General features: G+C 43.2%; 1 protein-coding gene across 1 annotated transcript in view; it reads left to right on the forward strand.

The window, feature by feature from the left end:
• The first annotated feature begins 21,385 nt into the window (after positions 1-21,385).
• EXPH5 (exophilin 5) overlaps positions 21,386-24,870 on the forward strand; it is a 36,273-nt gene continuing 32,788 nt past the window's right edge. The window contains exon 1 of the mRNA XM_069883450.1: positions 21,386-21,591. Coding sequence (XP_069739551.1) covers positions 21,473-21,591 — 119 coding nt within the window. The 5' untranslated portion in view covers positions 21,386-21,472. The remainder of the gene's footprint in view (positions 21,592-24,870) is intronic.

Consider the following 24,870-nt stretch of genomic DNA (forward strand, 5'->3'; position numbering starts at 1 on the left):
GTTTTGCCTACAGGCTCATCTGTAATAGCAGAACAGCGACAGTGGTCTGTGAGTCACTACGGATATAATCCTCAATGAAAAAAAGTTATATGGAAAGTATGTTGCCATCCTACTTCTAAAACAACTTTTTATGCTGCTATCATGACAAACACTGTTAATTATGCCTATATGTTTCCAATGCTTTCTAATGATTTCTTTGTTCATTAGCCAAGAAGTCCATATACCAGGAGAGGAAAACCAGAATGCCAAAAGTAGGCTGCCTTGTGTCCCACAGTAGAAGGTAAAACACTGAGAGACTCTCATCCCCTTGCTGGAGGTCTGGGAGCCTGCAAAGGTCTGGGATCCACCTTTCTGTTTTCTTTGCTGTCCTCTCACACGGCATCTTCATAGAGAGAAATACGGCCTTCTTCAGTCCAGTCCTTCACTTGTTCTCTGTAGCCGTGGGCAATTTAGTAGTCACCACTGTGGCAACAGCCCTCAGTTCTTATAATTGTCTTTCAAAAAGTTTCCAAATTCGTATTCTTTTAGGAGAAGGAGGTTATAAACCTGTTATCCTCTTAAAACCTGGGGTGAAATAGACTGAGAAAAGTTGGGGAGTTGAGAGGGATTATGCTTTGCTGTTCTCTTGATTACCAGGATTTTGACTAAGTGTCAATTATATTGGTCAGAGTGACAGCAATCAACTGACTGAATGTTTAAATGAAAACCACTCTCCAAGGAACAGATTTAAGTTTACACAGTAGGATAAAACTTTGTACCATGATGTTGCAAAACCACTTAATGTATATGAAAAACAGCAATAGCAAAAAATTACAGAATCACAGAATCATGTAGATTGGAAAAGACAGTTAAGATCATCAAGTCCAACTGTAAACATAACACTGCCAAGTCCACCACTTAACCATGTCCCTAAGGACCACGTCTACACATCTTATAAATACCCCCAGGGATTGTGACACAACCATTTCCATGGGCAGCCTGTGCCGGTGCTTGACGACCCTTTCCATGAAGTAATATTTCCTAATATCTAGCCTAAAACTCCCCTGGTACAGCTTGAGGCCGTTTCCTCTTATGCTATCACTTGTCCCTCGGCAGAAGAGACCAACACCCACCTCTCTGCAACCTCCTTTCAGGTTGTTATAGTGAGTGATAAGGTCTCCACTCAGCCTTCTCTTCTCCAGGCTAAACAACCCCAATTCCTTCAGCCGCTCCTCACAACACTTGTGCTCCAGACCCCTCACTAGCATCATTTTCCTTCTCTGGACACTCTCCAGCACCTCAATGTCTTTCTTGTACCGAGGGGCCCAAAAGCGAACACAGTATTCAAGGTGCAGCCTCACCAGTGCCGAGCACAAGGGAACAATCACTTCTCTACTCCTGTTGGCCACACTATTTCTGATAAAAGCCAGGACACTGTTGGCCCCGTTGGCAACATGGGCACATGGCCATTTTCAGCCAGCTGTTGACCAGCACCCCAGCTCCTGTTCCACCAGGCAGCTTTCCAAGTCTCTTAAAAAATCAGAAGAAAAGCCAGCTTATCACGTCTCCAGAAACACCAAAAAATATTGGTACTGTTAGTCAGGATGATACTGTATGATACAATAGAATGCTTTGGGAAAAAACGAAAGACATGTTTAATAAGATGACATAAGCACATTTCTTCTGGAAGAACAAAGGACTTCTTGTGTTCTAGGGAACTGTTGTTGAATCTAATATTCATTATTTAGTCTGCAGGGCCCTCAAAATTAAAGTTTTTGCCAATGAAAGTCCATCCAACTGTTGGGAAAGTGGTGATTAAAGCCCTGGTCAAAGAGAACACTTCCATAGTCAAGGTAAAGCTTCCACTCAGATTGTCAGGCAAGGTGACCACCTACAGGACAGAAAATAATTTAAAAAATGAATTATTACCGTGTCATATTTTCAGTCCTTAAATAAATTAAGCACCTGTCTCTTCAAAATGTAATGATGTGTAAGTTGTTTTTTAAAGACACAGGATGGAAGATAAATACAAAATCGAAACATTTTTCCTTTAAGCCAATGAAATTATTTTTATTGAAAGTTATAAGCATTACAAATCTCGCAAGAAACATAAGACAGGATTTGCTGAAACTTGTCTTCCCTCACAGAAATGTCAAACGCACCAAGGCTCTGCAAGCCCTGTCACTTCACTGCTTTCTACAGTTTGCCCTGTAGCACTTTTCACTTCTCAGAGCTTTTGGTGCAGGGACCATGATGATGTTTCAGTATATCTAAGCCACTAGGGGCCGTAACAGACCTGTAGAAATCAAGCTGACAAATAAACCGTGATGGTAAGAGATACATACTAAAATAAGCCATTAAATAATCAAGCCTGCTTTTTTGTGATGGCTGAGATCTGGGTGCAGTCCCAGGGCACAGGCTTTTATTCCAGTTCAGGGAGCTCCATAAATATGTTTAATTTTTAATGTGTTTGATGATTCTTTTGCAAACTGAGCTGATTTCCTGACTGAGATACAGAGTTGACAAATCAAATTACAAAAGATTAGGTAGCCTTTCAGACAGTCGCCTACTCTGGAAGAACACCAGTTCTGAAACTGAATTGTATACACCGTGGGGCTACTGAAGCTTAAGACACTTAAATGCCATCCTGAATTAGAAGAACTTCATGGAAAAAAAAAGGACTTGCATAGAACACAGTTCTTGGGATCTTTGTATTTCAGAGTCCTTTCAGGAGACAGTTAATGTAGTGGTTTTTTGCAATCCATCAGCATAGTACAATATATTTAGACAAAAACAGCACTGCACCTTTATGCAGAACGAATATATCCTTGGGTTTATGTGCTTTATTATTCCTCCATTTGGATAAATAATCATGATTTACTATTTTGATTCTGTGGTTTATTCACTAGTTGTATTGCTCAATTTTGAGGTGCACATTTCCCTTCTATTTATACTAACTTAATAACACCTCTTTGTGTGACTGTAAAGTCTAATCCATGCAGCCTGTCCTATCTAGCTGCATATTTCTGGCTCTAGAAATTAAATTTGGTTTAAATGTTTATACTCATTAGACTCATACTTGAGAGTAATGGGTCATGAGACCAGTTTTAGAGAAAAGATATGGGCTGGGAGTCAGTCACAGAAAGGCAAAAAGAGGGCCTTTTGCACAGAGGGCAAAAGGAAACTGAGGATAAACTGTCTTAGTAGTGCCTGTCCATAGCACTCAATGATTCCTAGTGACAATCCCTATACTTATGCTCTGGTAGGAATCCGGTGTGCACCCATATGGATAACAAGTGCATAAACTGTGAAGCTTTCAAACAAATCTCATCTCATATAAAACTGCGAAGTCACATCAAAAATTAATTTATCTTCATGATTTATTATTTCAGTTGTACCAGATTTCTCAAGTAGAAGGCATTGTGAAGACTCGGGTGGAAATGATACTGTCACTGTGGCACGTGTCCATACAGTCATGGATAGCTACACGGGACATCCAAAAATGAGCACAGGCACAACTTTCTAAAAAATGAAGACAGAAAACTGCTGTGTTGGTTCTCCTCATCTACACACTTGCTAATGCAAGGGAAGGGTATAAGATTTTTTTCAGGTAAGAAGCATGGTAATGAAGCTGTGCAGATTTCTCTGCAGTTTCCTATTGAAGGTCAGTTCGCGACGGGTGGAATAGATCCATGTGTCTGAATCATAAAATCATTAAGGTTGGAAAAAGACCTCTAAGATCATGAAGTCCAACCATCAACCCAACACCACCATGCCTACTAAACCATGTCATGAAGTGCCACATCTACATGCTTTTATAACACCTCCACGGATGGAGACTCCAACACTGCCCTGGGCAGCCTCTTCCAATGCTTCACCACTCTTTGAGTAAAGAAACTTTTCCTAATACTCAATCTAAGCCTCCCCTGGCACAACTTGAGTCCATTTCCTCTCATCTCATCACTTGTTACTTGGGAGAAGAGACAAACACATACCTCTCCTTTCAAGCAGTTTTACACAGTGGTAAGATCTCCCCTCAGGCTCATTTTCTCCAGATCAAACAAACCCAGTTCCCTCAACTTCTCCTAATAAGACCTGTGCTCCAGACCCTTCGCCAACTTAGCTGCCCTTCTGTGGACATGCTCCAGCAACTCAGTGTTCATCCAAATAGCTGGCTTGATGAAGCTAACAATAACATGTCCATAGTGCTGCTGGTCGTGGTAACAGGGAAAAGCAAAACCAGGAACGTTAAAAAAAAACAAAATCCACAATGTTTTTATGGAAAATTCTGGGTACTTTTGTTAGACAAACCAATGTAAAGATTTAACATTTCTTAATGTTCAAATCCTAGAAGTGGGATTCAGCCCCACACTGCAGATCATTTAGATGCCTATACAAATGTGAGAGGCTTGGTTCTGTTGCTCTGTTGCCATCTGAGATGCTGTAAGGCATCCTGCCTGAGCTTCAGCTGCTTCTCCACGAGGGCACAAATCACCCATGTGCCCCATGTCATCTCTGCCAGCCTCGTGCAGATGCTTCTATACCCTAGCACACTAGATGCTTATATTTAATCCCACTGGAAACTGTAGAGCTATTTTACTCATTTTGAAAGAGACATTCAGATGGACATTTGTCCATCTGAATCCCCCTCTAGAGTCCATTAGCTCTACTAACTAGTTCTCCACTCACTAGAATGGAAGCACAACATGTAGACATGACATTAAAGTGTCTACAGGCTAGAACTGACTGTCTCACATCCTTTCCCAGAGAGTTTAATGTTCACCAAATGTAAAGACTCAATAACAGGCATGTGAAAACATGGACCTAAAAAGCTTCACTGAGCCTCTCAGCAGATTAGTGTTCAAGTTTCACTTCATTTAACAATCCTTTAAATCATTTTAGCGTCAACAATAACACTCAGAAAACAGGTTGTTTGAGCAGATGTGGTTAATTCACAGGCAAAGTTATGGCCTAAACAAATCTTTCAGTTGAATTCAGTGGCTGCTTTTTTGATCCGGTTCACAAACTATTCAGTGCTCTTTAATGAAATTAGCATCTCTATTTCAGATTTAAATTATACTGGTTTAACAACTCATAAAAACAAACAAACAAAAATCCCATAAGAGCTCTACACAGCTCTGCAGAAGATTAGTTCCTGCCAAATTCAGGCACTTGAGAGCCACAGCCTCTCAGTCCAAGCTAACAGGCTCTGCCGCACAAACTTTCTGCCGGAGAGCTCAAGTTCATGGTTTTCCTGCACTCCCTGCTGACCTTTCCTTGCAGAGCAGCCTTACTTCTCCCAGCAGTATGTTATCTTATGTGACAAAGGATTTCCTGTGAAGACAGTAGAATAATAGGCTAGGTAATAAAACTGCAATTGAAATTAAATGTAAATAAAGGTCAAGTTAAAGGTGCTGAGGGGCATGGTATAGTGATTGATAGGAGTGGTTGGACTCGATGATCCAGTGGGTCTTTTCCAACCTGATGATTCTATGATTCTAAGTGTATCTAATCCCCAAGAGCTAGCTGAAGAACACCATGACAAGAATGTGTTCTTTTGTAGGGCATTGCCTCTGTGCTCAGATTAGTATCAATGAGTTCAAAGAAAAACAAATAAGAATTCAAAACCTGAGTGACAAAAAGCTTCTGTTCTTCCTGCCACTTATTATTGTTACTGTGTTTCATTGAAAATCTGTGCTTACTGTTAGTTGTGCCATAAAAAATGGAAGAATATATATCAGCATAATATGGCATATTATGGCATTGCATGAGTTAGAAAGATGACATGAAAGACAGGTCTTGCTTAAAAAACATGTGCTTGAAAAGGAACTAAAGAACAGAGTAGAAAACCCAGGACACACAGTAAAAGATTTCAGTTTAAATTTAGTAAAAAGGAAGAGGTGTTTGGGTTGCTATTTATGTTCTCATAGAGAAGAAAAAGATTTATTTTTCCTAATGTGGAATTGTTTTAAACTGTGCAGCAGGAGTGGAGTTGGTGAACTGCATATCCAGATCAATAGCTTTAACTTGCTAACAACAATTAGTATGCATGCGTGTTCTGCTTTGTTTTCCCTTCAGTCACCTTTCAAAAGCAATAACAACCAAAACCACCCATTCATCACCTTCTCTTTGATCCTTGCTCTTGATAGCAGCTATTTTGCATCTTTGTTGTAATCACTCCACCCCATTCCTTGCAGTAACATTAATGAGAAACTTCCTGTTCGTGGATGCCTTTCTGCAGTAAATCGGATTACTGTGGTTCCAGGGAAGGGTTCAATGGGCAACAAATGTAACAGGGAAGACAGATTGGTGTCACAGATAAACGTTTAAAAGCCCTTCACAGCCCTCAAGGTGGTGAGGCAGGTAAGGTATCTGCTACAGGCTGGACTAGGTAACTGCATATTTCTAGGCTCCCAAAATTCCTTGTACAGGATGAACAAATTCTGTGTCAGTTCTTGGCCAGTATGGGCTGGAAAAATGTGTTTTGCCAAATAAAGACTATGGAGATACACTGTAATTCATGAAGGGCATGAGCATCAATTGAAGTTTAAAAAAAACCAGTGAAATCTAAGTTGTTGAAAAGCAAGCTCTTTCTAGAAAGACAGAGAAGTCTTTATAAATCCTGTGATAAACATTGATAATTGTATCATTTGAAGTAATTACAGACCTACCAGATTATGAACTATCAAAGCAGCTCTCTATGTGCTGATTCACTGTGCAAGGCATTTATCTGACCAGGCAAATGGTTCCTCCAAGCCTCAAACCATGGTGTCCAACGTAGTGATATTTCCCTGACTCTTCAACAGCTCAGACCCATGGTGCAGGGGAGCACGGGGCCCAGGGGTTCACAGGGACCCTTCTACAGTTTTTATGGTATTCAGGGTATTAAAACTCTTGTGAACAGGTAAGTTTCTGATGAGCTGCAGATTTTTAAGTGTCCTTGCTATAAATTTATCACCATTTCTGTTGTATTTAGCAGCTTACATGTGCAAGAAGCATTCATGGTATGTTATTTTTGAAGTATCTCAATAGTCTCAGTTGACATTCCTGTGTTGGATTAACTTCTTACTGGAGGGATGGAAGCTGCCCTGGAAACCTTGAAGCTTAATTTTCTTTCATGTTCTGTGGTTTAGGATCAACATTAACAAACTGTAAGTTTTGCTTCAATAATGGTTAAAATTTACACAAAAAATAAATGTCTTGGATTTACTTCATGACTGCCTTCAGCAGTAGGAGACCAACATCTGAACATATCTGAACAGTTTATTAGCCTGGTCACTTAACTACATCATTTTACCTCTACGGCATGTAAACATTAAAAACAATAAATGGAGGAAAACCAGAAAGGAACAACAAAACTCAGAAGCATTTGAGACTTTGATTTTACTATCATAATTCAGCCTCTGAAAGTAAGTTGGGAAAGTACTTCGCAGGCTGGATAGTCTCCAAAAGGTATCAAGATATCAGTATTAAAGTAGTTTCTCATATAGAATTCAATACTAACAGCTTTTCAGTGAAGAGTGCAGACATAGAAGCTATGTTTGTTTATATCATACACATTTGCATGCCTAGAGACCTCTCCTCTGACTCAAGACCTGATTTCGCAATATATGAGGACATGAGAAGTAGTGAAATACAAGTTCCCCTCTTCTGAGTTCCAAAACAAATAAAATTGACTTTTGCTTTCTCAGAAAATGGATCCAGTGGCATATGCTAGTTTGTTTGTAAAAAATTTTACAAGTATTTGTGCACTTACTTAGTAATTTGTCATTTAGGTCTCCCAGGAGCTTCCAACTAGAGCAATAAAGTTGCACTGTAATTTCTAAGAAACCACTGTATTTTTTTGCCTCATCGATGCTTATACTATCCAGAGCATCACTACGTACTAGGATATGTCACTAGTTATACAGAAGCTCTACAGCTGTTGAAGTGCCATCATTCACAAATGATGCTACATTTAGTGAGAAAAATTGATGCTATTACTCTTCTGCAAAGGCTTCTACATGATGGTGACAGAGAAACAAACTCTTCCCACAGATGCACATGAACAATACTGGAGACTTACGAGGAGTGGATGGAAAATAACAGTAATATTCAGAGATAGGATATGCTAGTGTTGTTATTAACAATGCTTCTAACAAATTACTGATATTAAGTGCATGGTTAAGTGGATCCCCATCTAACAAAGTTACTCAGCCAGTTTACAACCACCTCAGTATGTATAAACTATGTTTACCTTTAACCCAAGCAGCTAGACAGTATTCAGGATTATTTTGTTGGACCTTTTCCACTGTAAAACCACTCTGCGTATCCTGGTTGTGCAAATCATCTATCCAAAGTCCTGTTTCCTAAATATAACAACAATACACGACAGCAGGAGGGTAACTTCCACATTCAGAAGCCTAGCTCTGCTTCCAGATAGGCCTGGGTTCAGAATTTCTGGATCATGTAGAACTACAAGTACTGGATTTTACTGTTTGTTTTATTCCTGTAGCAGAATTCATACATCAACGCAAATTTGATGCTTACTGTTTTCTGTTAAGTGAGAATATATAATTCCATGACAGCAATAATAGAAAATTGTATGTCATTAAGTAATGTGAATTTAAAAAGAAGATTTGAAGAAGGCTGTCAGCCAGTGACTAAAACTTACTCCTTTTTTTGGGTTCCCCTCCAGGCCACAGTGCTCTTTCTTATCTCCCAGTTGCTTTTATACACTCCTAAAGTCTGATTCTCATGCAACAAAACCAACATTCTTCCCTTTCCCCATTCTAGGAGTTACTTTGGTTTGATCATTCACCAGAGTGGAGCTGAAGCCTCCTACAACCGGGTCAATAATATTTTACCTTCGTGACGTGAACCAGTGACCAAGTCAAAAGTATTCTGCCAGTTCAAAGTTATTCCAGATACGTTCCTGAGTCAACTATGCACTAGTAGGCTTTGTCAGATTAGGCACTGCCTTTCTGTGCAAGTGATCTGTGAGACTTTCTACTACTGTCTCACCATCCTTTTCACCAGTTTCTCCTGCCCTCCCTCCTGGTCATTGATGCTGGCGATTGTTTGGTCTGGATGCTGCAGGTTCCAATTTAACAGTTTGTTTTAACTTCAGACTCTTAACCTCAGACTTTTCCTAATCTTTCACTCAGTCCCTTCACTGGGCATTTGCATTCCTCAGAGCCTGTTTTGTTCCACCTTCAGCCTATGCTGTTGCTTCCATCATCTTGTGCACAAGCAAAGTATCACCACTGCCCATGCTGGAGCCAAAACTAGGTTTCCCAAGTACGGAGGTAATTTTGTCGGTCCTTTCCTAGTTTCCTCTTTCATCAGGTTCTGGGCAGAGAGCCAGGATATAGGCATTTTGCCAGCACACATGCTGCTCTCCCACCCCACCCTGGACCTCATGTCTTCATACCTACCTCACCTCTGGAGCCTTGCCTGGGGCCGCACCCCTTCATACACCCCTGCAGCTGAGCCACTCCTGGTCCTGGCCCGAACACCTCTGTGCTAGCCCCACCTGTGAAGCTGTGCCCCAGCCTGGGCTCCTCCCCACACCCCAGGTCTTGTGCTTCCCTACTGTCTTCCTCCACTATTCAGCCAGCACTGGAACCCAACCTGGGTCCATCAAGCTGTAGTGCTCGATAACTTGAATTTTGAATGCAGACAAAACATATCTATAGGTACGACTACAATTTATTCTGCTTGAGAAAAGGAGAGAACATGGGCTCTAACAGTAGGCTTCTCTCCCAGATAAGCATTAATTAGACATCTAACATGTCATGGATATTCAATTGTTTAGTAGATTGACATCTTACAAGGAGCAGCTGAGGGAACTGCAAGTTGTTTAGCCTGGAGAAGAGGAGACGGAGGGGGAGACCTTGTTGCTTTCTACAACTACCTAAAAGGAGGTTGCAAACAGGTGGGTCTTGGTCTCTTCTCCCAGGTGATGGGTGATAGGACAAGAGGGAATGGCCTTTGGCTGTGTCAGGGGAAGTTTAGATTGGACATTAAGAAAAATTTCTTCACAGAAAGGGTTATCAAGCACTAGAACAGGCTGCCCAGGGAGGTGGTTGAGTCACCATCTCTGGAGGAGTTTAAAAGGTGGGTAGATTAGGTGCTTGGGGACATGATTTAGTAGTGGACAGGTATGGTTGGAGTTGATGATCTCTAGGGTCTTTTGCAACCTAGTGATTCTATGATTCTGTGACATAGTGATATGCTATCAGGCTTTTCTATAGGAACATTTTCTAGCACAGGTATTCCTCTTCTCTCATGATGACTTTTGCAGCAGCAGAACATGGTCAGCACTTGTACTGGGTCTGGATGGGATGGAGTTAACTTTCTCCATAGCAGACCATACCCTGCTGTGTTTTGCATTTGTGACTAAAACAGTGTTGATAATGCACCGCTGTTTTGGGTGTTGCTGAGCAATGTTTGCACAGCATCAGGTGTTGAGTTGTCTCCCTTTTCCCCACTCTGCCCCACCAGCAATTAGGCTGGGGAGGGGACACAACCAGGACAGCTGACCCAGGCTGACTGAAGAGATGTTCCATTCCATATAACATTGCGCTCAAGGGTAGAATCTCAGAGAAAGGAGGAGGAAAGAGGGATGTTTTCATTTAAAGTATGCATGTTATGCTTGCTTAGGTCCTACTTCCCAGGAAGTGGCTGAACATCTGCTTGCTGATAGGAAGTAGTGAATTCATCCTTCATTTTGCTTTCTTTGCCTGTGCAGCTTTTCTTCAGTATTAAACTGCCCTTATCTTGACCAATGGGTTCTCAGCTTTTGCTGTTCCAAGTCTCTCCCCCATCCCTCCGTGGGGGAGTAAGCAAGAGACTGGGTAGGGGCTCAACCACTGTCCAGGGTAAGCCCACCACAGCACTCACACTACCTTGGCCTTGGCTGACAAAGACTTTTTACTGTCCTGAACAAATACAGATCTGTTCTTCGTCACCAGGGCTGATGGAAAACAGGTATAAATGTCACCATCAGGGGGTGGAAGAAGAACTGGTTTTGCTCCTGATCTTGAATGAGGAGGTGTTTGAATTAAAATGTATCTTTGCTGCTCTGATTTAACACCAATCATCTATGAGAAGGGTTAATTGCAAAGGCATAAAATTATTTCTGAGTCCCTTTTGCCAAGCATCACAGTGTTAAGGATATTGAGGATAGAGGGAAAATTTTGCTGTTCTGGGTAGCTGGATTCAGCTCCTGCTTAGGAGACTGTTTTTTTGTTATCATTCTTTCCATCCCCAGGACTGCATGTCCAACTGCTAGTGACATCATGCTTTTTAAGATCACACCAAACGTAGCCACCATCAGCACAGCTTGCCCATACCAAGGAGAGAAGCTAAGGGTGATAGGCAACTCCTACCTCCCTTCAGATTATTTTTCCAGCTGAGAGCCAAACTACTTCCACTCTGCTGGCAACTGCTTCTGTTGCTGAATAATAGCTTTTGCAACATGTTGCTTTTCAACATGCTAAGACACTTAGGTAGTCAGTCCTGCGAGACTGTCAGTCCTACCAGTACCATTTTCTATTTCCTGGGGCAGCAACTGATCTCAAAAACAAGCTGTCAGGTGTATCAACACTACTATATAAGGATCCCTATAATGCAATAGGACTGGTATCAAAGGACCTGCAGAGTAGACAAGCCCTTACAAATTAGCCTGTGATACTAGATAAAGTATTTATGTTACATGTGGCGCAAAGTCATCGTTGTGTAATTTTACTAATTTGGTAATGACTGTTGCTATGTGGCAACGTTTCCACCATCAAATCCAGCAGAGCAGATGAACATGATTGTTTACCAAACATACAGATCTCAGATAAATCCCAGCGTTACTAAGACTTTGCCATCTTGGCTCTGTATCTTTCATTTGCTCTTAAGAAAGAGGCTTTTATGTAGTTCATGTGAGGTGATAAATAAAACATGAAGTTAAAACTGAATGAGCTATTTTGACAGCTCTTGTGTCATCAAAATCCTTTTACTAGCATTTTTGTGCTAGTAATTAAAAAAGTGAAACTCATCCTAACTTAATAGGGTTGTAAAACTCATGTGTTGAGGTTTTTTTCTGATTAAATAGACCCATATAGGATAAAATTTATGGATAGTATTACAGGAAAATGAGATCACAGATAAATTCTTCACCATAAAAGTTACTAGGGAATGCTGCAGTTATAGTCATATATGCAGCCTCTAACAACTTCCCTGTGTATATATTAATACAGTTTCTCTATTTTTCTTTATTCTTTGTTTAAAAAAACATAGATTATGTATCACTGTTGCTTTTAATGCACACAAACTTCTATTTTTTTCAGTATGACACATAAAGTCTGCAAGGTTAATTAACAAAGTGATAATTTGCAGGAAAGCTAGTAATGTAGTTAATTCAATTGGAACAGGAAACACTTCTTAATTCTGCATCCCTTCAGGACCCAGAGTTTCAGTTAGTCTGTACCACATTTTCTTCAATACAGGTTGACACAATTAGACCAATTTAAGCATAGATTTACCAGGGAGGAGAGCACCAAAGGTGCTGATTACCTTACTAGCATTATGTGCTATCATCTTCAGTACTCACCATGAAAGAGCTCTGCAGGGCCCACGGTTCTCCTTTACAAGCTTACACACACCAGCTATTCACAATTGTCTGGCATAATCAAAGGTAGCCAGGATATTGAGAGGATGAAAGCTAGGAATGGCACAGGAGAGCTAGTCTACAGAACTGCTTGTTTAGTGAAAATCTCATGCCAAAAGAATGGGATAGGAAGAATAAAAGTAAAAGCTTTCAGTTTTGCATCATTGTTTCTGACCACTCAAAGCTGCTTATATTTCTCCATCTAGTTAAATCCTCTGCCAGGTGCACTGGAGAGTCCTCTGCCTTCAGCCACTCTCACACTGATCCAGCTCTTTTTATTTCATCCTGTTATTAATATGCAGAGTCGCTACTTCAGTTTTTGATAAGTTTAAAAGAATCCTTTTGCCTTGGCACCAGGGTTGTCAAACAGGGGTTGGCTGGGGAACCCATAATGTGCACTTCTCAGTGCAGAGCCGAGGAAAGACAGACTTCTTTCTCACATTGCTCACGCAGGTCCTGGTTGTGTTCTGGCTTATCATGAAACAGATTTACAGGTAGAAATAGAAACTAAATTAGAGAATAGAAGTTCAGAGTTTACTCTAACTACAGAGTTTGTAAATCGCACTCAGATGCAAACTCTTTCCTTTGACAAAATTCCCTCTCTCCTCTCCTTCCTCTGTACCAGTTGCACATGCAAATCAATGAACTGTGAAGCCAGTGAGATTAGCATGAATTCAGTGAAGAGGAAAGGGAACACGAGTCATTTGGCTTCATCTCTCCCACTGGTGCCAGCAGAGGCTCCTGTGTAAGAGGGAACTGTCATAGCCATGCAAGTGCATGCTACTTGTTTCAATTCCCTTCATTGATATCAGGACTGGATTACACCCAGGCAATATAAGAAATCTTCAATTGTTTCATCTAGATAGACATTCATTTCCTCACCTGCACCAGGCCTTTAAAGCTTTTATTAGACTTTTCAACTACAACTCCATCGAATTCTACGTTATAAATAGTACTGTATGCCTGTTGTTCTCTGGGGTCCAGTGTCAAGGAGCTCTGCAAAACCAACAGTGTAAAGCAAATTTCAGAGTCATCACTTAAACAGTGCAATAACATCCTGCTGGACCTCCTTTAATATATTACACACATTAATTAAAGAGCTAATCATCCTGTGAAGGAAGCAACATCTGTACTTTCTGGTATTACTTGAATTAGAATTATTAAATGTATTTATCACTAAGGCCTTATATACATTGCTTACATATTTAATTTAAAAGATAGAAGGAAAAAAACTAATTTACAAAAAAATCCTATTCAAAATGTAACCTGTATTTATAGAATATCCTTTCTCATTAAGAACTGGATATCCATTTCTCATTGAATTTAGTTAAGTATGCTTGATGAGAGAGTAAAAGTTAATTGACAAGCCTCATTAAATTCCCCTTAAAACATACAGCTATTGACTTCAATGGGAGTTGAATCAAACCCTAAATTAAGAGATGAATTGCTCAAGATTAAAACAACTTGTTTTAAAGCCTGGGGACAGTTTGTTCATTTTTATACCGTATTTGTATTCTTTTATGAAGTATACAAACAGGTGGGATGGGATTCCTCTTACCTAAACTTAGACATATACAATGTACAATTGGAAGCTGCTCATGCCAGACTGCCTTTATATTCAATGGAGGGAGAGAGCTTCTTTTAAGGCATGATTCATCTGACCTACTTTAGAATAAGGTAAATTGTGTACTATAAGCATTTGGTTTTCTTCATTGAAAAGAAATGTAATTAGGCAAACTCATTTTAAGGGAGCTGTCTACACTGCAAGTGTTTACATTTAATAAGATGAATACTTTCTCCTGACAGCTGAAGGTATTTAAACTTGCTGTCAACGTATTCTATATAGAAGAGGACTAGCTAGTGAGTTGAACAAGCACAAATGTGTCTTTTACCTGATGTTCCAAGTGGAACTTGCTGGCTATAAACAAAGCAAGGGTAAAACATTTTTTAGTCAATAACACTCTTCACGTTTATTCTTCTGACATTCTATATTCATAACTGACCAACATCAATAGCCACTGATATTTAAAAGAGGGATGTAAACAGGCTACTGCTCCAAAATCTGCTGTTAGGGATATTTATGCAAATCAGGTAGAGTGAGGATTTTGCCTTATCCTAGTGATGCTCCTGCAATAAAGAGCTCTTGGAGTTAAGCGCTAAAAAAGATCGCAGAATTATCTGTGATATAACTAAGTTCTAGACAATCTGCTTCTTAGGTGGGATAGAAGGCATTTTCACCCCATAATTTATATCAATTTCCGCTGTCATATTCACAGAGGCATTGTAACTTTGCTGTATCGGAGTTGCTGTACCTTGTCCTCCAAAAACGTGCATGTAAATAAAAGATGGTCTTGATAGTCTTGCTAAAAGCAAAATAAGCAATATCCATTGCTCACTTCTCATCCCCAAAGCAATGATCTCATCATTGAAGGCAGGCAGTTATCTGTGGTAAGACCATGCTGGATGCTCTTAAATTGCATTAGGTTTTTTGTGAAGAAAGAACAGATATATCACCCTACACAGCTACAGCAGTTCTAGGGATTACCAATGGCTTAATGAAGCAGCAGTCGGATGTGGGCTGCTTTCATATGACAACACGTGCAGAGGGAGGCACAGGGACTCCTGAGCTGTGTCTCTAACGTCATGTCAGCTTGGAACTGAATTTGTGTGCCTTGCCTATATTTCTCATGGGCTGGTTCATAAGCCTGAGTCTAGCATAAGCAAGAAAAAAGGCTTGATAAGGAATTAAGGTAAAACTAGAAGAGTTTTGAGTTTGAACTTAACCCCTTTAAGCAGTTTGGATGTAAAAAATGCACAAGTCATTTGAATTGGCCTACTTTCAATTCTATAAACTTGCCACACCATACAGGGCAGCCTCACCTAACTGTGTGTATCTTGACAGCCTCATGTCTTGACACCACTCCGCATCCACTCTGACACCCTCCCGTTAGCTGTAGTTGATGAGTTGCTAAATTTTAAAGACTTTGACAGTGAAGAATGTTTGGTATCAACAGGGAATCTGTTTGGCTCCCGAGGACATAACATGTAGCAGTATTTGTAAATATCTGGAAATTGTTTGGGGACAGCCACTTCAACAAGATCTCATAGCAGCTGATCATGATCACATTATTAGAACAGTCAAAAAGAAGGGTGTAAAAGAAGACAAAACCTCAGGAATGTCTTATGTAAGACATATCTTCAGCCACATCAAACCCATAATCATGTCTGCAGTTATGGATCTAGCTGTCAGATCCCAGAGACAGATCTCTAACATTGAGGCATCACTGTTTTCAAAGAATGTCCAGCCAAGGCTCCACAGTTAATCCAATTCACAGCCCATCCAGAGGTGACAGTACCTTGCTGTGAGCCCATGTCCCCAGGTTTCACATACATATTCTTCAGGTATGTCTGTTAAAACATGCAAATGCTCGTACTGGTTCAGACTACAAATGCCTATGGTAGTGTACATGAAGCTTTCTCTCTCTGCCCAGGAAGGTGATTGAGTCACTATCCCTGAAAGTATTTAAAAGATTGGCAGATGGAGTGCTTAGGGATATGATTTAGTAGTGGACAGGTACAGATGGACTTCATAAACTCAAAGGTCTTTTCCAACCTAGGGATTCTATGATTCTATGAAAATGTGTCTGTCCTCAGCTCAGAGTTTTTCCTGAGTGATTCCTTTATTAAATCATCTCTATTTTAACTACTTCTGCAGTCTCCCCTTGAAGCAAAGAGTTGTGCAAGTTCATCTCCTTTTGTTTGCATTGAAATCACTTTTTGTTATTCCTCCCTCATTCTCATATTTGAAGAAATGTCGAAGTCAATTCCTTTTGACCTTCCTATGCCATATATAAATATGGAATATATAGATTTCCATATTCTAATGCCATTATTTATATCTAGAATACATATGAATATATATTTACAATATTCATTGTGTATCTGCTGCAGTGAGTGGTTACAGATCATGGTATGTCTTCTTAGAACAACTGGATGAAATAACTTCTAGTACTGGTGATGTGTAAATGTTTATTTTTCCTGTTTGTCACATAATCTCTTTTATAGTCATTTCAGTTTCAGTCAGATCCTCTCCTGGAAAAGGACTCTGGCATGTAGGTTTTCCTAATTTCTTCCACAGTGAACACCAACTCCTTCTCTGAAAAGTTCTGCTGCTCCCTGTAGTGCTCCTCATGTACTCTGACTATTGATCAGCTCAAAAGAATCTCTGATGAGCTTCTTGGTGTGTTTGAAGAAGGATTTAGTTCTGGATTAGGGTCTTTTAGAAAATTGCTCCTCCCAGCTCTGTTTGTTTGGGGTTGGGTTGGGTTTTTTTCCTGCTTAATTTCATTTTTATGTGTTAGCAGCCAGGATTCATGATTTTTTCTATTTTCTTCATTTGGATTTGACTTCAGTGTTTTGAAGGTTGCCTTCTTGCTTCTAATAACATCTCTTCCTTATTGTTTAATCATGCCTGATTCCTTTTGCCTTTACTCAAGCCTGTCTTAATAGGTAGCATGCACTGGCATATAACCTTAATATATTAAATACATAATTCTGCTGTGTCCCACATATTGGCCTCTAGTAATTACGTTTGTGCATGTATTAGTTAAGAAGGAAGAGAAGGCTATGTAGTTTCTGCCAAGAGAAGAGATGTAACATACAGTACTAGCCAACATATGGCTCTCTCAGCCAGGGCACCAGACATAGAAGTACCCCCAATAAAGCAGAAATCCTGCACAATTTCAACAAAACAGTTTCCCACTCTCATTCCAAACAGTGCTCTTATACTCCAGGTATCTACTAACAACCACTCTCGTCCTTCTTCATCTACTTCTCCAGACCACAGCCCTCTTCAGCAACCCCCTAAAATCCCAACCTATCCTGCACTGTGAGGGATCCTGTTCACGATCTTCTCTTCACTCCAGTCCAGAGAAAGTGCAGTCCCAATGAGTATTGAAAATTAAATTAGTGACTAACTGAAGCCTAGAAGTACGGGAGGAAGAAGGACAGACAGACAGTCATAAGCAAAAGGAAAAGGAAAGAGTGTCACAGAGTCATTGTCCAAAGCAGCACCAAATATAGAATCATAGAATCACAGAACCATAGATTCATAGAATCATAGAATCATAGAGTAGTTTGGGTTGGAAGGGACCTTAAAGATCATCCAGTTCCAACCCCCCTGCCATGGGCAGGGACACCTCCCACTAGATCAGGCTGCCCAAGGCCCCATCCAACCTGGCCTTGAACACCTCCAGGGATGGGGCAGCCACAGTTTCCCTGGGTAACCTGCTCCAGTGCCTCACCAAGAGCAACGTCACAAAGGGTCAGACTGCAGCCACTATATCACAGCTCTCTCTCACAGCCACTTTTCTTTGCTGCTATGCAGCACTAAAATGCTTTTGTGGTGTCACTCTTGCCTTTTGTCCTGTAGGCAAAATTTTTTACATGTTACCCTTGTGCCATTCTAAGGAAAGAAGTCCATTTCAGCACAAACAACCTTGTACTGGAATAAACTGAGGAGTTCATAGAGATATGCTGCTGGAGGGTAGGGAGGCTCTGCAAAGGGATCTGAACAGGCTGGACCGCTGGGCAGAGTCCAATGGGATGAGGTTTAACAAGGCCAAATGCCGGGTCCTGCACTTGGGGCACAACAACCCTGTGCAGTGCTACAGACTAGGAGAAGTCTGTCTAGAAAGCTGCCTGGAGGAGAGGGACCTGGGGGTGTTGGTTGACAGCGACTGAACATGAGCCAGCAGTGGCCCAGGTGGCCAAGAAGGCCAATGGCATCTTGGCTTGGATCAGAAACGGCGTGACCAGCAGGTCCAGGGAGGTTCTTCTCCCTCTGTACTCAGCACTGGTGAGACCGCTCCTCGAATCCTGTGTTCAGTTCTGGGCCCCTCACCACAAGAAGGATGTTGAGGCTCTGGGGCGAGTCCAGAGAAGAGCAACAAAGCTGGTGAAGGGGCTGGAGAACAGGCCTTATGAGGAGCGGCTGAGAGAGCTGGGGGTGTTTAGCCTGGAGAAGAGGAGGCTGAGGGGAGACCTCATTGCTCTCTACAACTACCTGAAAGGAGGTTGTGGAGAGGAGGGTGCTGGCCTCTTCTCCCAAGTGACAGGGGACAGGACAAGAGGCAATGGCCTCAAGCTCTGCCAGGGGAGGTTTAGGCTGGACATTAGGAAAAAATTCTTCACAGAAAGGGTCATTGGGCACTGGAACAGGCTGCCCAGGGAGGTGGTTGAGTCACCTTCCCTGGAGGTGTTTAAGGCACAGGTGGACAAGGTGCTAAGGGGAATGGTTTAGTGTTTGATAGGAATGGTTGGACTCGATGATCCGGTGGGTCTCTTCCAACCTGGTTATTCTATGATTCTATGATTCAAAGTGTGCAGCTTCACAGTTAAAACACCTAAACGAATGACCAAAGCTTTTTCGAAGTGGGAGCTGAGGGCCCAGTGACAAATCCTGGAGGATTTGGAGGACACTCACTGCTCAGTGGAAATGTCCACCTGTGGAGTGGGAAGCATGCAATGCAAGCCAACGTGCCCCCTGAAACTCTGCTGCACCTCTAGTTATTATAACTTCATACACATATATCAATAATGACTACTGGGGTAAACTGAGATATAAATGAAGATCTTGTTAAACAGTGGAGGAGGCACTGGTTTTGTTTGTATAAGTGGTATATTCAAACTAATTTTGATCTAGGTTAGTGTTAGAAATATTATTTCAAACACAATAAGCAGATTTAATAAATTTTAAATGAAAGACGCTTCATATTTTGTCTTTGTCTTGCCATGAAGCCTTTTTCATCTAACACAGGAATTTAATTACACTAGCCATCACTAATCAGTGTGACAACTTACACAGTAATTAGTTCAACAGAAATAGACAAGACTTCACAGTTCTTCCAAGCCTCAAGGCTGGCAGGAACCTCAAGGTCAATTGCTACAAGATTCAACCAACCCTTCTGCACATTCCCCTCGATTCCCTGGTTACAGATCAGCTTTTAGAAATACCCCCTCCAGCTTTCTGGACATCCTACACTTTGAAATCCTCCAGTGAGAGCAAGTGGCGTTAACATCACCCATTAGTACAACAGTATTTGTGAAAAGCAGTTTTTGAAGAATTTGCCCTATAATTAAGGTATGTGTGTCAGCATCCTCTTCAGTGGCATTGGCAATTAACATTACTAATAGGCATCTCAGGTCTGCAGCCTCTCTAAAGTCATTGGTACACTTTAGTGCACAGTACTAAAGTACTGGTCACTAGTGACTTGTCATTCTTCTAAATAATCCCATCACTTAGTACAGAATGAAAAGCTTATTTCTTTGCTATTGTCTGAAAGACATTGCTCACATATGAAATGAACATTTTGTCCTTACTCCCTCTGCACTGAAAATAGGCTAAAATACATTTTGGTGATGAGAAAAAAAAGCCATTTAATCAGATTGCTAGAAACAAAAGGGTGACTTAGAAATATGATTCCACTCTTGACTTTTATGCATGATATACATATATGCAAAGGCTGTGGATGTGGTCTTCCTGGACTTCAGTAAAGCCTTTGACACAGTTTCTCACAGCATTCTGCTTCGGAAACTGTCAGCGTCTGGCCTGGACAGGCGCACACTCTCCTGGGTGGAAAACTGGTTGGATGGCCGGGCCCAGAGAGTGGTGGGAAATGGTGTGAAATCCAGCTGGAGGCCAGTGACAAGTGGGGTTCCCCAGGGCTCAGTGCTGGGTCCAGCCCTGTTCAATGTCTTTATCAATGACCTGGATGAAGGCATTGAGTGCACCCTGAGCAAGTTTGTGGACGACACTAAGCTGGGTGAAAGTGTCGATCTGCTGGAGGGTCGGGAGGCTCCAAAGGGATCTGAACAGGCTGGACCGCTGGGCAGAGTCCAATGGCATGAGGTTTAACAAGGCCAAGTGCCGGGTCCTGCACTTGGGGCACAACAACCCTGTGCAGTGCTACAGACTGGGAGAAGTCTGTCTAGAAAGCTGCCTGGAGGAGAGGGACCTGGGGGTGTTGGTTGACAGCGACTGAACATGAGCCAGCAGTGGCCCAGGTGGCCAAGAAGGCCAATGGCATCTTGGCTTGGATCAGAAACGGCGTGACCAGCAGGTCCAGGGAGGTTATTCTCCCTCTGTACTCGGCACTGGTGAGACCGCTCCTCGAATACTGTGTTCAGTTCTGGGCCCCTCACCACAAGAAGGATGTTGAGGCTCTGGAGCGAGCCCAGAGAAGAGCAACAAAGCTGGTGAAGGGGCTGGAGAACAGGCCTTATGAGGAGCGGCTGAGAGAGCTGGGGGTGTTTAGCCTGGAGAAGAGGAGGCTGAGGGGAGACCTCATTGCTCTCTACAACTACCTGAAAGGAGGCTGTGGAGAGGAGGGTGCTGGGCTCTTCTCCCAAGTGACAGGGGACAGGACAAGAGGGAATGGCCTCAAGCTCTGCCAGGGGAGGTTTAGGCTGAACATTAGGAAAAAATTTTTCACGGAAAGGGTCATTGGGCACTGGAACAGGCTGCCCAGGGAGGTGTTTAAGGCACGGGTGGACGAGGTGCTGAGGGGCATGGTTTAGTGTTTGACGGGAATGGTTGGACTCGATGACCCGGTGGGTCTTTTCCAACCCGGTGATTCCCTGCCTCCATGCCGTGACTCCCAGCCCCGGTCCCCGCTCCGCCCCGCTGGGTGTCTCCCGGGGGCCGGGCCGGGGCCGGGCAGGAGGAGGCCGGTCCCGGTGGCCCCGGGGGGGAAGGTGCAGGCCGGGCTGGGCCATGCGGGCTCCGCTCGGGGCTCCGCGGGGCTCAGCGCTGCCCGCCCGCCTCCGCCCGCCGCCCCGGCCACGAGCAAAGCCATGAGCGCAGCGCCCCGCGGGCCAGACCTCAGCTTTCTGAACGAGGAGGAAGCCAGGGCGATTTTCCAGGTGTTGCAGAGGGACTCGGAGCTCCGGCGGGCTGAGAAGGACAGAGTCAGGTACGCCGCTTAACACCCTCCCCATCCCTCCCCGTCGCTCCCATCGTTTCCTATCGCTCCTCGTCGCTCCCCGTCGCTTTCCACGGTTTCCCATCTCTCCCCATTCCTCCCCATCTCTCCCCATCCCTCTCCGTCTCTCCTCGTCTCTCCCCATTGCTCCTCTGTCTCTCCCCGTCTCTCTCCATCTCTCCCCATCCCTCCCCGTGTCTCCCCATCCCTCCCTATCGCTCCCCGTCTCTCTCCCCATCTCTCCTCGTCACTCCCCATCCCTCCCCGTCTCTCCCCATCCCTCTCCATCTCTCCCCATCCCTCTCCGTGTCTCCCCGTCTCTCCCCATCCCTCTCCATCTCTCCTCGTCACTCCCCATCCCTCCCTGTCTCTCCCCATTCCTCCCCATCTCTCCCCATCCCTCTCCGTCTCTCCTCGTCTCTCCCCATTGCTCCTCTGTCTCTCCCCGTCTCTCTCCATCTCTCTCCATCTCTCCCCGTGTCTCCCCGTGTCTCCCCGTGTCTCCCCATCTCTCCCCGTGTCTCCCCATCCCTCCCCGTGTCTCCCCATCCCTCCCCATCTCCCCCCATCCCTCCCCATCTCCCCCCATCGCTCCCCGTCTCCCCCCATCGCTTCCCACCGTCGCCGCTCGGGGGTGGGAGGCTCGGGGCCGGGCAGCGGAGGCTCGGAGGAGCCGGGGCTGCGTGTCCCCGCAGAGCGGGGCAGGGACAGGGGTGGGGAAGGGGCTGCGGTCCCGCCAGCGCCTCCCCCGGCCCCGGGGCTGCGGCTGCGGGGCGGCCGGGAGACGCGCGTTGGGAGCGAGGCGGCTCTGAGTCACGGCGGCTGCTCCCCGCGGCTCCTCGCCTTCCCCGGGGAGGAGCAGCAGGAGGAGGCGGCTGCTGCCTCTCCCCGTGTCGCTGGGGGCAGCTCTCGGCGTCAATTCGGGCAGCTGTTGGGAGCCAAGACCCTTACAAGTGCCTTCGCTGAATTCCACCCGCATTCAGGTACAGAAGTCACATTGTCTCATAAGACCTGGATGAAGAAACAGAACAGCCTCGACCTTTTTTCTAGCTCCTGTCTCCCCTGGGTGCAATCACCAATGCTATTTGTGTTGGTAGTGAAAGCAAAGATCAAAGAACTAATAAGGAACTATGCTGGAAAATGAGCTGTTTGTTAGGAAGGGTTATAATTTCTTCCTCCAGATGAGACCTGAGGTGCCTCGTGGGCAGCGTGCAAGTGGAAGGCAGCGCCTGCTCAGATTCACGACTGGGTACATTACTTTTCACAAATGGGCATGTTACTTTTCACAAGTAACGCTTCCCTGCAAGAAGGAATCTTACTGAGTAACATTTCAGTCGAGTGGCTTTTAAGATGGGCACGGTTCAACATTATGTGTCAACACTTGTGTTAGTTTCCTGCAGCAGGTGAGCCCCGACTGAGTTAAGTTTGGTGATTTATTTCTTCCGTAATTTGGCATTACCTTTCTGGCTTTGATTAATTTCTGTTCCATCTGCCCCATTATAATCAAGAAAAGGAGGAGTGTTTTGCTGGATGTGGAGAATTACATAGTTGGGTCATTATAAGTTTAAGACTCTGTGTGAGACTTTAAAACTGGAGCAAACGCAGTGAGGCTTTCAGTGCTGTAGAGACACTTGAACTCAAGGCTTTCAACTGCCATGAGATTTGTATTTGTTCCTCCACCTGCGTACGTGTGACTTTATTGAGAGAGAAAATAGTGTCTCTTTATGCAAAAGCTGTCAAAATAAACATAGTATAAGGGGGCATTTCTGGTGATGCTTTACTGAGGTGGAGTCCACTTTAAATCTCGGTTGAAGAGGCATTCAGAAGTTGAGCAGTTGATAGATGGAGTGTTTATGATCAAGGCACCATACTGAAATCTAGGTTAAACTCCTGGATCCGTCAAAGGCTTTGGACGTGTCCTTGGGCATGTTTCTTAATCTCTCCTGGGCCTAAAGAGAAGTACTTTCCTTCTCACTCCACTTGTCTACCTGGTCTCATTTAGACTGTAAACTCTCCAGGCCAGGGGACTCCCATCAGGAGCAGACAGGTTCCAGTCAGTGTGTTGTTGCCCTGTGCTACTGTAATCTAAGTAATGACAGTGATCACCCTGGAGGATGAAGTCCTGTAGTTCCTATATAACCACAGGGAGCTTCAGAGGCTCTAAACAAAATTGAATTTCCTCCTTGTGGTCTTATATGCCTGCCAGTTTGTCTCTGTGTCATTCTCACTATGATTATTTTGATAATTAACTTTGTACACAGTTTTTCAGTTCAAAAGTTATAAAATAATGCCCAAACACTGTGGCAGCCCCCTCCTGGGAAGCTTTCAAAGTGGGATTTTGAAGCTATTTGATTTATGCCATCAGTCAAATGAGGCATAGAGGAGATGCTGTGGAATATAAGGAGCAGCTTCATCAATACTACTTTTTTACGTGAAGACATTGAAGTCCCTCAAACTGCTCTTGAACATGGTTTTGGAAAATGCTAGTTGAAGCTGGGCAGGGCCAGGGAGCAAGTGAGTAATAACCAGTGGGCTCACTGGTCAAGTTTGTTTGGTGACCATCTTTGTTTACAATATACCATGTCCTTGTATAAATCAACCAGGACTGGATTGACAGAGGGAATGAGGTGTCTGCTGGCAGACCACAAGCCAGGTTCTAATGACTGCACTCATCTGTTTGATGTTACATGAACAGGCGCATAGCTGTCTGCAAATCTCTTAAAAGATCAATGAAAAATTGAAATCCATTCCCAGATACAACTCTGGAATCAAAAAAGCAGGAACAGGCTTTTCTCTTCCCACCCCCCCCCCCCCGAGCTGCATTTATTATATAAGCAAATATTAATACCTATTAGATTTGAAAGATTAAATCAGAAATAAGATCAAAAGATGAATCCTGACATCCTGCATAGCTTATTTTGTCCAACAAATGACAATCGCAGATCCGGGGAGTTGATTTTCATATAAACACAAATGTAATGCAGTGTAGCATGAAATACTGACAGATTCCTTCTCATGTGCATTGAGCTTTCAGCTAAGTAATCATGAAGTCAGGCAAATACATAATTTTTTTTTTGTTTCTTACTGCTTACCTACAGCGGAAACTTGATAGAACCACTGGATCTCTCTTGACCTAGACAGCCCACATCCTCATGAAATTAAACAAATATTGAGGACATTCTCTGGTAAAAGGCTAGTTACTTTATACAGCCCCTCTCCATCTCCTTTTCTCTTTCTCTCTGTAGATCTTGTGTCACCTTTGTGCTGTGG

Source organism: Phaenicophaeus curvirostris, chromosome 1 (genome assembly GCF_032191515.1).
Source record: "Phaenicophaeus curvirostris isolate KB17595 chromosome 1, BPBGC_Pcur_1.0, whole genome shotgun sequence".
Taxonomy (NCBI): Eukaryota; Metazoa; Chordata; class Aves; order Cuculiformes; family Cuculidae; genus Phaenicophaeus; species Phaenicophaeus curvirostris.